Below are 13,092 nucleotides of genomic sequence, written 5' to 3' on the forward strand. Positions count from 1 at the left end.
TGTTAAAGCTTAAATGCATGGAGACATAGTAGCGTTTAAATGCATGTAGCGTAAGATATATTCTGGAATATTAAAAATATTTAACAATGTAGGAAACATGGTTGATAAACCACATGAAGATAGGTATGGCAACATGTTCAGTGAAATAATAATAATAATAATGGAAAGTGAGCTTTAACTTCGAAATATTAGGTACAGGAGTAAAAGTGGGACCCAGAAGAGAATTTTGTTTTGGGTACAGGAGAAAGACCCTGGAGTGTTGATCCACCAAGAAAACACCAGCAATGATTAACACTATTATTTATTTTGTTTATTGCGTACACACACTTTCCACTTTGCTGAAACCATATCTTATTTACTTATAGGTCACTAGTTGAGTATTGTATTATGAGTTTGTGACTTGGGCGGAATAGAAATTTTATTTCCAAGTCAACTTACTTCCCTCACCAAATCAATTTGGCATTTCTAATTGCAATTTCAAGTTTAAACTGAAAATAGAATATAAATTCTTAATTAAAGAACTCAAGTATCAAACTTGTTTATATCAGCTTCTATATACAATAATGTGATAACTTCGTACATCCATCTCAAAATAATTAACCTAATTATTTTACACAAATTAAGAACAATAAATGTTATTTAATGAAATGATTTTACTGAATTTTTTTACCTCATAAATACAAAACTTTTAGTCTCTGAAGGGAAACATTAGTTTAATTTATTTAAGAACAAATTGAAACAAATGAAAAACTAACGTTTAATTGAAAATTTATAATTTAACCCATTTTACAGATTAAAATTACAATCATTTAGGAATAATGAAGCATTAACTAACAAACTGCAAACCTAACCACCATTGACAATAGACAGATTCACCTTATAAGCCAAAAAAGACTAACTATTACTCGTTGAAAATTACCAATTCTGAAAAATGGGGAATTGATCAATTGCATTCATTATGGGCATGGATTTGGAAACCTCGAATGTATCTTGTTAATTTCATCAATTACTTCAGATGTGAACTCGATTTTGCATGCATCTAGAACCTCCTGGAGTTGCCATGATCTAGTAGCCCCAAAAACAACACTAGCAACAAGTGGGTGTCGCAAAACAAAGGCTGCTCAAAACAAAAGAAGAGAGGATAAAATAGAAAAGAAAATCTGACACGCAACAAGCAAATAAAGTAATGCCCCAAAAGTTCATAACCTCAAACAGATAAACTCAAGGACCACAATCAATAGCATAGACAATGGGGGTTTGAAAAAGAAAATGACAAAGCATTAGTTAAATGTAAACGTGGATAAAACTTCATTATTCGTGGGCATGAATAATAACAACATCCAGCAATGCTAAGATACTACTAAATTAACCATTTTTTGGCATCCTTTTAAAGTAATAAGATAAAAGAAAACCCATTACATTCTTGTTTATTTAGAAGAAGCCAATGCATGGCATCAAACAATATCAAGAAGCGAGAACGCCAACTTCGAAGGCATGCGAGACTTGGAGATGTGAGTTATAATAAGATGAAGGCAACGATGAGAAAATAATGTTAAGGGGTCTACCAAATTTAGAGATAAGAGACAATATTATATGTGCAGGATGTGAGTATGGCAAAGCTCACGAGCTTCCTTATGAAGAGTCAAGATATAGGGAAAAAGCACCATTGGATTAGTGCATTCAGATGTTTTTGAACTTGTGAAACAACTTTCAATCACCAAAATTCGATATATGATAACATTTAGCGACAATTTCTCAAGATATGTGTGGATGAATTTTATTAAAGAAAAGTCAGAAGATGTCACAAAATTCAAAGAGTTTAAATAAGGAAAAGATTGAGAAGGAATTTGGACGTAACATTTGTTGTTTGTGTACTGATAATGGTGGAGAATTCACTTCAAAGGAATTTAAAGAGTATTTGCGTAGGTGTGGAATAAGGTGATAATGAATTGTCCATATACTCGGCAGCAAAACAAAGTAGTTGAAAGGAAGAATCGACATTTAGCATAATTTGTAGGAGCATGTTGCATGCTAAGAATGTGCCGCCTAAATTTTGGGCAGAATGTATAAAGACAGTTGCTTATGTTATTAATAGGCGGCTACCTCATGTTAGGGTTGACTTCATTTCACCATATGAGAAGGTACGAGGTGCAAATCCATCAGTGAGTTAGTTTCGAGTATTCGGATGTGTTTGCTATGTTTTTATACCAAGTCAACAATGTAGCAAATTTGATAAGAAGGCAATTCATTGTATATTTGCTGGCTATGATAGTCAACAAAAAGGATGGAGATGTTGTGACCCAACAACAGGATGTTATGTGTCCAAGAATGTAATATTTGATGAAGCATCCTCTTGGTGGTCTTCTCTAGCAATAATGTTACCAGATTCCAAGGAAATTGAAGAAAAGGTACAAGGGCAACTGAGGAACAACTAGAAACGAAGGAAGATTCCTCAACACGAGAAGAGACGGTAGTTGTTGATCAAGAAGGAGAAAGGTCACTAGATAAATGGAAAATCCCTTGGCAAACAAGAGTGCACACCGAGTCTTTAGAAGAGGAAAGACCAAGCCTAATAAAAAAAATCATAGCGCAAAAAGTCAACGAGAATTCGAAAGCCAAATCCAAAATATGCTATTGTGGCATTAATTGAAGATAATGGTGTTAAAGAGCCAAGTATAGATGAAGAAGCAGCTTAGTCTAAGGAATGGGTACAAGTTATGGAGGAGGAGCTAAAGGACTAAAACAAAATGAAACTTGGGAGTTAATAACAGCTTGTGGAAGTAAAACCCATCTCTAATAAATGGGTATACAAGGTGAATACTCGTCCAAATGGATTGTTGGGAAGGTACAAGGTTCGTTTAGTTGCTCAAGGTTTTTCACACAAGTATGAACTGGACTCCGATGGGAAATTTAGTCCAGCCGCAGAGATAACTACGATATGCACATTGTTAGCATTAACAGCTAGCAATTCTTGGAAGTTATGACAAATGAATGTCAAAAATGCATTTTTACATAATGAGTTAGATCGAGAAATATATATATATATATATATATATATATATATATATATATATATATATATATATATATATATATATGGAACAACTCAAAGGGTTTGAGAGTAACATTCACCCAAGTTATGTGTGTAAGTTGAAAAAAGTATTTTAAGGATTAAAGCAAGCTCCAAGGGCATGGTATGAAAAATGGCCAAAGTTTTAGAACAAAGTGGATATGTAGTGGCATCAGCAGATTCAAGCTAGTTCACAAGAGAATGAGGTGGTAAGTTACCTATAGAGCTAGTTTATGTTGATGATCTCATTGTCACAAGAGATGATGTAGAATAAGTTCACTAGAAAAGATTTTCAAATGAAGGAGCTTGGAGACTTAAAGCACTTTCTAGAACTTGAAATTGAGAGAACTAATGACAAGATATTTTTGTGTCAACAAAAGTATGCTCAAGATTTATTAGAGAAATATGGTTTGTTGGATTGTAAACCATGTCAACTCAATTTGAAAACAATGTTAAATTGTGTTCAATTGAAGGAAAGGATTTAGAAGATAGCACCATGCATAGGAAGCTAGTAGGTAGCTTAATTTACCTTACACTAAGTCGGCTAGATATCATATCCAGTAGGTGTGATAAATCGATTCATGCAAAATCCTAAAAAGATGCATTTTGAAGCTGGGTGCCTAATTTGAGATATGTAAAAGGTACTATGGATAATGGAATATTATTCAAGAAAATTGTGAGTTGTGATGTGATAGGATATTGTTATATGTTTTCACTAGGATCAGGAATTGTGTCTTGGTGTAGCACAAGACAACCAACAATTTGTTTATCTAGTACAAAGGCAGAGTATAAAGCAGAAGCTATGGCAACTCAGTAATGTGCATGGTTGATGCAGTTGCTACAAGATTTACATCAACCAACAGATTATGCAATCAAATCATATTGTGATAATCAATCTGCAATTCATTTGGCAGAGAACCCTATCTTTCATGCCAGAACCAAGCATGTTGAAGTGCACTATCATTTCATTAGAGAACAAGTGTTACAAGGTGAAATCAAAATGAAGTATATCAACACTGAAGGTCAAGTTGCAGATGTTTTTACCAAAGGTCTAAGCAGTTCAAAATTTGAAGAGTTTAGAAAACAACTCGGTATGACAGCAAGGCCTATATTGAAGACAAAATAATCATTGAGGGGGAGTGTTAAGAATAGCAATGATTATTTCCACTATTTACCTCCATTTAAGGAGAAAATTTTATTTTGTCTTTATTATGTTTTTACCATATTTGTTTACGGTAAAAGTATATTTAGTTATAATATTTTTAGAAAGTTTAATTAGTATAAATACTTGTAATGTTTATGTAATACAATCACGTATAAAATACAAGAAGAAATATTTAAGGTGTTGGGCACCAAAATTCTCTCTCTTCCATTATTTGATATTCAACAACCCACCCCATATCACTCAATATTTAAGGTAAGGGAAGATTGGGAGGGGTGATTGCAGTTGCACATGAAGATATAGGAAAAGATTATCAAACCTATAGCCAAAGATACAGGATGAAGACCATATGTTTTTGCAGTATTAAGGTATTCCTGTAAAAGGGGAAACATATGAATATTGAAATTAAAATCAGTAAACAAAATAAATACTACGAAATTCAAAGAATTTTAAGACCTAAGGGGACATTCAAATATAAAGGTAAGTTAAAGTATTAGCATTGTAACAATGTTGAGGATAATCCACTTACCATGGTAGCTGCCTCTATAATTTTATTGGACAAATTGTATCTAGATTCACCTTCTGAATACTTCCCTGTGAATAATAATAATAGTATCAGTTGGATAAACTCATGCATACCATGTCACTTTTCACTTTCCTTCCTTCATGTTGGGAAGGAGGATACGAGATGAAAATGCTTGATAAAACAAAACGTGTCCCAAAAGATGTCAACTGACCTTTAAAAAGATTTAAACGAGCATCTGTTGGACCACCGCCCAGGGAGAAATATTTACCTGAAAGTATACCCATTGCCAGGGGACTGTAGGCTAACAAGCTAATACTGAAAAGAAAAATCAATTATTCAACAATGAGGCTTTCACTGAAAACAGGAAAACGATTTAAGGCTGACAAATGTAGCAAAAGTTATAAAATTTCAAGCATTAAGCTTTTATTGTCCCATCCATCTGAATGAAATGGAATTTTAACACTATGCTTGTATTAAAGCTGATTTATATAACATAAATCTTCTAGTTAATGTTTAACTCATTATGCCATCTTGTTAATCTTCTAGTTAATTCTAGTTAATGTTTAACTCACAACATTTTATATATTTTTCACAAGCTTCTTTAAAGAAGCCCAAATACGATGTTAGAACTTTTATTTTAATAATTGTTATGAACCAACCATCATATAAATTATTGTTGGTTGAAGAAACACAAATTATTTGTACGAAACATGTCCCCCTCTGATACCTTAACCTTTGAGCTTGAAGTGTGGACAATGTACTAGTCCACCTTGTAATGAAATTTTACTTTTATCTAAAAGAATATGGTCAAATATCAAACTCTAAACCACTAAGTCATAGAAGGCTATATGTTTTCATATTAAACGATAAGATTAAATACCTCTCCTGATGGCAGCATTCAGCCATTGCAGAATCAAAAGTTCTACAAAGAAGGCTATATGAATTCTGTCACTAAACAGAAGAAAATTAGTGTCAGGAATACATTTTGCTCCTACGAATTGTTGTATTGAGGATGAGACTTCCATGACGAAAAAAAAAATACAGCAGGAGTTGAACGATCGTAAGTAACCAAACCTGCAGAGATACTATCTTCAGGTGTGAAGCATATTTTTCAGCAACCTGAATAAACTTCATCAAGCCATAAGGTGTTTCATTACTGAGACCAATGTATCTGATCTGCAATTGCGTTCATTTTCATACTCACGGACAACGATTCAGGAATCACAATAGTGACAAGTTGACAATTGAAACTATTTAACAATACCACTTGCCTTCCCAGCTTTCACAGCTGTGCTGAGAGCTTCAAGTTGTTCATCTATACCAACTGAAGCATATTGTCGGACTGGGTCATACTCGGTTTCTCCAAACATTGGAACATAGCTACAATGATTGGTGTAACATTTCAAGAGTTAAGATCCATATATTCATTGGGCAGAAAATGAGAAAGCCTACCAACATGAAATATTCAAAAACAATTTAAACAAACGCCTATATACTTAAACTAACAAAACATACAAACCGATCAGGCCAATGAATTTGATAAAGGTCGATATAATCCATCTGCATCCGCAACAAACTGCACAAACCCAGTTGCATAAGCTATCAGCGTTTATTACTAGACAGAGAATCAAAAGATGCAAAACTTAATATTATCTTATATATCTTCGAAACAGCACCCCTCCTCCCCCCTTCCACCCGGACCCACATATTTCTCACGAGTGTATATTATGAGCCTCAGCAATCTAAATCTCCAGATCATTTTTTTTCTTTCTTATTTGACAGTCCAGCTGAAACTAAACAAGTTAAACGAAAAAGCTTCTATAAAAGTTAAGTGCATGAGTTAATTTTAACCTATGAAAGAAAATCAATTCATTTTAGCTTTGTTAATTTTTAACTTTTCTTTATGGAACAAAAAGACCTAAAAGAGTGTCTATTGGTATTATTTATCCACCATTTACTTATAAACAAGAGACAGTCATTAGGATCGTGACTGTAAGCACTATTACCTTGACTCTGCATATACGATACAAAAATGACTCTGTAGAGAAAGAGTTAAGAGATCAACTAACCTACTATCAATAGCTTCAATAATATTAGCGGCGTCCAAACATTTAGGACCACCTCTAATCCAAGTCATCTGCCCCGATGGTCCAGCAACCTGTTCTTGCGACAACAAACATGAATTAATATGTCACATAACAACTTCAGCAAAACAAATTGTAAAACACCGAGTTTAGTTTCTGGAATTGCAAGCCAATGCCACATTAGTCCTTCAATCAATCAAAAAAAAAAAGAAAAGTCCTTGAATGTTTAAATAAATAAAAGTTAATCCAAAATTCAAAAACCGAGTAACTTTTATATAATTCGGCACGAATAAAACAGTAAGTTTTAGGGCATTATTAGTGATGTTCAGAGTTTTATATAGACTTGATTATACATTTTATTACAAATTTCACCGTTCTAGGTCCGATTTTCAAAATGTGTAATGGAGTGAAATATATTGTGAAAAAGAAAGTTAAAGAAAATTACACAGCACCAATTTGAATACTAATCTAATCGCGCATTCAATTTTAGGAACTACGATGGCTTTTGATGGCGAACAAAAAAGAGACATCAACATGCATAGCGAAGGAGAGAGAAGAACGGAACCTTAGTGGCAATAACGACACTATCCCTGGGGATATTCCGGTGAGCAATCCAACGGCCGAGATACTCCTCGCTCCTGCCGCACGTACGACGACGCTGAGGCACGGGATACATTTCGGCGGAGTCGAAGAAATTGATGCCGGCATGGAAGGCTTGGTCGAGAAGGCGAAAGGATTCGCCCAGCGTGTTCTGCTCCCCAAAAGTCATGGTTCCTAAGCAGAGCCGTGAAACGGTGAGATTGGGAGCGAGGTTGAAGAGAGGAACACCACACATTGCCTTCAATTACAGAATCAGATGGTTAACGGAATTTATCGTGAACGGTTGAGGAAGAAGATGAAGAGTGAGATGATTGAGTTACCTGTGTGAGTGAATGTAGCACAAACGAAAGTGCAAACAAAATCGATGGATGGATAATGTGATAGCTATTCAGCCATTTCAAGCACAATTCAAAATAAAGGATTAAATATATTAATAATTAATTAATCTAACTCCTATTTAATTTTTATTTTAATGTTATTTAATATATCCTACCATTGGATCTTTTATTAAAAAACTACAGTGATATTTATTAAAGTAAAAAAAATATAAATATTATTTTCCAAAACTAATTTTAATATCTTCAAAACTTAAACATATGTATAAATTTAAAATACAAATAACTAAATATATCATATTATATCTTCGTAATAGTCTAAATTATGCCACATTTCTGTTGTGGAAAACGAAATTATACAATATTATCCTTTTGTGGTCGTGAACAAAAAAATATATATATCATTATTAAAGCTATTCAAAATATTCATCAGCGACTATAGCAAATAATTAAGACAAATTAAATAAATATACATTTTATTTTTCATTCTTAATCATTTTCATCGTCGGAAGTTTTAATTTAATAGAGACAAGCCTGAATAAATAAAAAAAACTTGCAAGCCAGAATAGAAAAGGAGGAATTTTTAACTATCAAACAATTCTTACATGCCATCCTTCTTTGATTTGTATTCAAGGTACTTTGTCAGAATTTCATCAACACAGTTGGTGAACGAGGAAGTTTTACAAGCTACAGGGACCAACAAAAGAAAACATTATGGAATGATTCACGCATTAAAATGGACTATGATATTTTGCTTTTTGTCTAGGGCCAACTGTTTCATTACATTCTCTTCTTCTCTTCTGTATGTTTCATTAATCCATTCGTCCCAACGGTTGAAAATACCCATGATAATGATTCTTTGTAACCTTTTGCATGTAATAATAATAATCTATAGCAAATACTTATGGTCAAAAATATGAAGATGATTCTCTTCAAAATTAATAGATTAAACAAAATCCTTCCAACAAATACCTCGTAATCTACTTCCATTGCCATTTAAAATGAGAGCTTCACTCGAAAATTTTGCAAGTACTAACTCTGATTCTCACTTGATGCTTTTTTTCTTAAGCAGTTTTGAGTCACACCATGTACAAAATAAAAATTACAATGTTTTATAATCACACCTTAGCAGCGGCGAAGTTTCCCTTTGTTTCGAAAACCGTAAATATAAAATTCGAAAAGGAAAGAACAAGGAACACTGGAAAAATAAATAAAGAGAACCGTTGAAAAATAAAATTGAAGGAGAAGGTAAGGGGAGAGGTGAACGGTGCGTTGGCTTCGTAGACGCCCTAATTATTGGTTGCAAGATTCATTACTTTTTTTAGTTTTCCCTTTTATTTATTCTTTTTGACATTTTATTCCCAAAGCTTTTTAACAGAATCTAACTTAATCTTTCTGCTAACTTTAGTTCATCATTTGTAGATCTTCCATTATGGTTTGGTAATTCTGATGTGCTGAATTTTTTATCTAATTCACAATGTAAAGTTTTAATGGGTGATGTAAATTAATTGGAGTTAATTTTCAAACCTATTCAACTCAATTAGTGGGTTGGATTCCAATTCATGTATCTAATTAAAATTAAGCTGCATAATAAAATTTTGAATGTTAAACAAGATAAATTTATTTCTTGTAAAAGAGACGATTAGTTTTTAAAAATAAAAAATTAACATAACAAATTTAAGGAATAGTATTTTAAATTGAGAGGAGAATTAGATTTTTCACTATATTATGTTTATTATTATTTGAATAATTTTTATTATTATTATTATTTATTACTATTACTATTATTATGTTAATTATAATTTAATATGTATTAATATATTTAAGATAGGTTATACACTTTTATTTAAGTTTAAAACATTTTATAGTCAACTATAGGAGTATTGGAAGTTGATAAAGTTGTTAAAAGAGGTTATGGGTGGTCTAAAAGTTCTAATTGTGTAGTTTTTAGTGTTGTAGAATTGTGAAGTCTAGTTAGGTGAGCATAATTGGCTAGTTGGGCGACCTAACTCACTTAACTTAAGGAGTTTAATGTTTTGACTCTAGGTGGGCGAGCACAATTGGCTATGTGTATGGTTTTAAAGGATATATTGGTTTGTTGTACGATTTATGGAAATGTGAAGAATTTATGCTTAAATGGAAATAAAATTATGTCTATGATTATGTATATGATTACGTATGATATATGATGAAGATGATGAGTATGTGATTGATCAAGTGAAATGTTTTAACGTGGGTTTTGTTATGATACATAAAGTTGTGTGTGTATGTATTTTTATTGAATGGAAAGTTATGTAAATGAGTTCCAAGGAACTTCTTGGTGATGGTTTTCAAGTATTTAGTATGGATGGTCGGAGTTAAACTAAGGTTTATCCTGACATTCTAATGATTATTCATGTTTAATTAAAGAGTAATAAATCATGTTGTGACATGGGGCTTATCTCTAATTGGCAAAGGGCGTTTAAAGGACCAACCTTGTGTGGTAGCTTGGGGTAGTCTTGTTGTTCCACCACACAGGTGCAAGAACATCTGTAACTCGACATTCCATACAATATCTGGATAGACAGTCTAGGTCATTGCATGTTAAGATGTTTGGGTTAATGTATGTTATATAAATGATTTATGTATGCTATGTTATAAATGTTATATGACTTGTCTTGTATCTAACTTATCATTGCTTTTGTGTTGTCTGTCACTGTGTATGTTTCTATTTTGTGATGATCACTTTGGTGGGAGGTTATGGAGGGGATATCTCTTTGGTCGTTTCAGTGTGAAGAAGAAAATAAAACATTTATATAGATAGGTTCGTTCTTCAAATGTATAATCTCCTTTACTAGAATTTTTTTGTAAATTTTAACTATGACTACTACAATGGCTGGTAATACCAACAAACATATTATGTCGATAACTAACAAATTCTGTCAATAATCTGCATTTATCGATGGATTAGCGACGACCAATAATCTATTGGTAATACAGGTGTCGGTAATCATTACCAATGGATATTAATTGTCGATAATTACCGAAAGATTGTTCACTAGTAATTAGAGAATGATTTATCCACCAATAATTACCGAAGAATATATCCTTAGGTAATTAATGAAAAATTTGTCCATTAGTAATTACCAAATGATATATCCTTCGATAATTAGCGAATAATATATCCTCCATCTACCCAACAATTAAGTAAATGATTGATCTTAATAGAATATATTAAATACAGTTAGTGCAAAATTATTAAATGTTTCACTTATATGTTGTATTTATAGAGCCTTAAATGGTCTTAATAAGAATGTAATAGTAACCTAAATAACCTCATTTATCATGATAATCATCTCATTATTTTTTAACGTTGCTTATATCTATCGGTCAGGTGGTTGGGTACCGATGTACCGTCACATGCTTATCAGTAGTAAACGGTATTTGCTAAAATTAACATATTTCATATGTTAAGGGGAAAAAGTATGGTGAAATGTTTTTTAGAAATGAAATTAAAGGTTTAAACCCTTTAGTTGTTCAAATTTATGTGGGTTTTTTCCATTTTGATCTCATTCTTATTAGAATCCCCAATTGAGTCCTTAAAAGTGCTAACTTGTATCAATGGAGCACCTGCCGTTAAATTTATTTAACGGGGTTAAGTTTGTGCACACGTTGACGTGGCAAGTTTTTGCCACATCACTCATGCTATGTCAGAGTCATCTTTTCCAACAGCACAAACCTAATTACCCTAGCGATCGCAACCACTGCAAAGCCTTTAGTCTCGTCGGCCGTCACCACCTTGCTACGCTGCAACCGTGAAGCCATCGTGAGAATGCAAGTATCGCCTTCGCTGCACCGCCACCTTCTTCACGCATCCACCATCTCACGCCTCAATGTTGAAGGACTTTAGTGGTCTACGATGGTAACCCATGACGCCACATTCGTCACTGTGAGGCCACCGGGATCGCCATTTCCAGCTGCGGAGGAACAAAAACGCCAGCCAAGGTGGCACCGAAGGCGCCATCGCAATCTCGTCGAGGTGGTACGCCACCACCACTCCTCTGACCCTAAGCGACACCACGTCGATGTCGTCGGCCATAGCAGCGTCGATCGCGGCGAGAATGAACCCAAGATACTGTGCAGGGGAGAAACAATAGTAGGCCCAGAGTTCCCATTCGAATCAGAAAAATTTTGTTGTTGGCACAAGGAAGAGATAGCTTGTTGAAGATGAGCCTGAGTTTGTAGTTGAGATTGTGGTGAATGTTGATTCTCTTGATTATTTCCAAAAATCTGATGATGTTGTGGCTGCTGCGACATCTAGGCCTGCACAAAAGCAGCTGTCCTGTTTGGGAAATTCTGCAGTTGTTGAAATTGAAGTATGGAAGCAGAATGCTGTTTGGAAGGATCCAAACCCCTCATCTCCTGAAATTGAGTTTCCATCCACATATAAACGAAAGTCTTTGAAATTAATTAGCTAGGATTTTAATTTGATTCCGGTATCGAATACGCCTATAACGAGATCCGAGTTGAAATCAGTCTCGTGTAGGAACCCGACGCGCCTCAATGAATATTCTTATGGTGGTTCTCATCATCAACAATCCAACAACAAAATCAATATCCATTCTTATTATTTCTCAGTCACTCTACAACACTGAAACTGACATCTTTACCTTCTACCTTAATGCCCTTCAACTTCAAGGTATCATTTTTCGTTTACCTTTGGTTCCAATTTTTCAATCGATTCACTTTAAAGAGGGTATCTTTTTTTTAAATTAGCATTAGTTAAAGAAAATTAAAACAAAGAAGGATAATAGGTATGGTAGGAGATTTGGAACCAATGTGAGTGGATTAAAATATAGATTAGAAGAAAAAAGTTAAATGTTATTATTGAGAATGTCTTGAAGAAGAATAGTTTTGTGGGTTTTGATTTGAATGTTAAATGGGGTTGTTGGATTTTGATTTGAATGTCTTGAAGAAGAACAATTCTGTTGGGGAAGATAATTTTTCTTGATTTACCCACATAAATATTAAATTATTATATTTTACCAAATTTCAGGTCTCACCATGTCACGTTTCAACTCTCACCATGCCACGTCTTAGAAAATAGACACATCAACCTTTCACGTGTGTACAAACTTAATCCTGTTAAGTAAATTTAATGACAGAAGTTTAATTGATTCAAATTAACACTTTTAAGGACTCAATTGGTGATTATAATAAGAAGAAGATCAAAATAGAAAAACTCGATATAAATAAGGACAACTAAAGGGTTTAAACCTAAAATTAAATAAAACAAGAGAGACTAACACGTATATGAAATAATCCAGAAAATTAGG

At 33.4% G+C, this 13,092-nt stretch overlaps 1 protein-coding gene across 1 annotated transcript; it reads right to left on the bottom strand.

Annotated features, from left to right (window-relative positions):
- Positions 1-733: 733 nt before the first annotated feature.
- LOC124845321 (uncharacterized) lies at positions 734-7,828 on the bottom strand. Its single transcript, XM_047322399.2, has 11 exons — positions 7,763-7,828; positions 7,408-7,680; positions 6,828-6,916; positions 6,278-6,334; positions 6,030-6,138; positions 5,833-5,934; positions 5,639-5,703; positions 4,970-5,073; positions 4,762-4,826; positions 4,552-4,606; positions 734-1,117 (listed from the first exon to the last, which is right to left on the bottom strand). The coding sequence occupies exons 2-11, from the start codon at positions 7,675-7,677 to the stop codon at positions 957-959; spliced, it is 1,077 nt and encodes a 358-aa protein (XP_047178355.1). The 5' UTR covers positions 7,678-7,680; positions 7,763-7,828; the 3' UTR covers positions 734-956.
- Positions 7,829-13,092: the final 5,264 nt, after the last annotated feature.

This window comes from Vigna umbellata, chromosome 1 (assembly GCF_029865625.1).
Source record: "Vigna umbellata cultivar VRB3 chromosome 1, Vumbellata_1.0, whole genome shotgun sequence".
NCBI classification, from domain to species: domain Eukaryota; kingdom Viridiplantae; phylum Streptophyta; class Magnoliopsida; order Fabales; family Fabaceae; genus Vigna; species Vigna umbellata.

Coding starts and splice junctions, on each gene's coding strand:
- LOC124845321 (XM_047322399.2), bottom strand. CDS start 7,677: ATGTGTGGTGTTCCTCTCTTCAACCTCGCTCCCAATCTCACCGTTTCA. Junction 5,935..6,029: donor CAGCTGTGAAAGCTGGGAAG/GCAAGTGGTATT, acceptor ACGCAATTGCAG/ATCAGATACATTGGTCTCAG. Junction 4,827..4,969: donor TCGTTTAAATCTTTTTAAAG/GTCAGTTGACAT, acceptor TATTATTCACAG/GGAAGTATTCAGAAGGTGAA.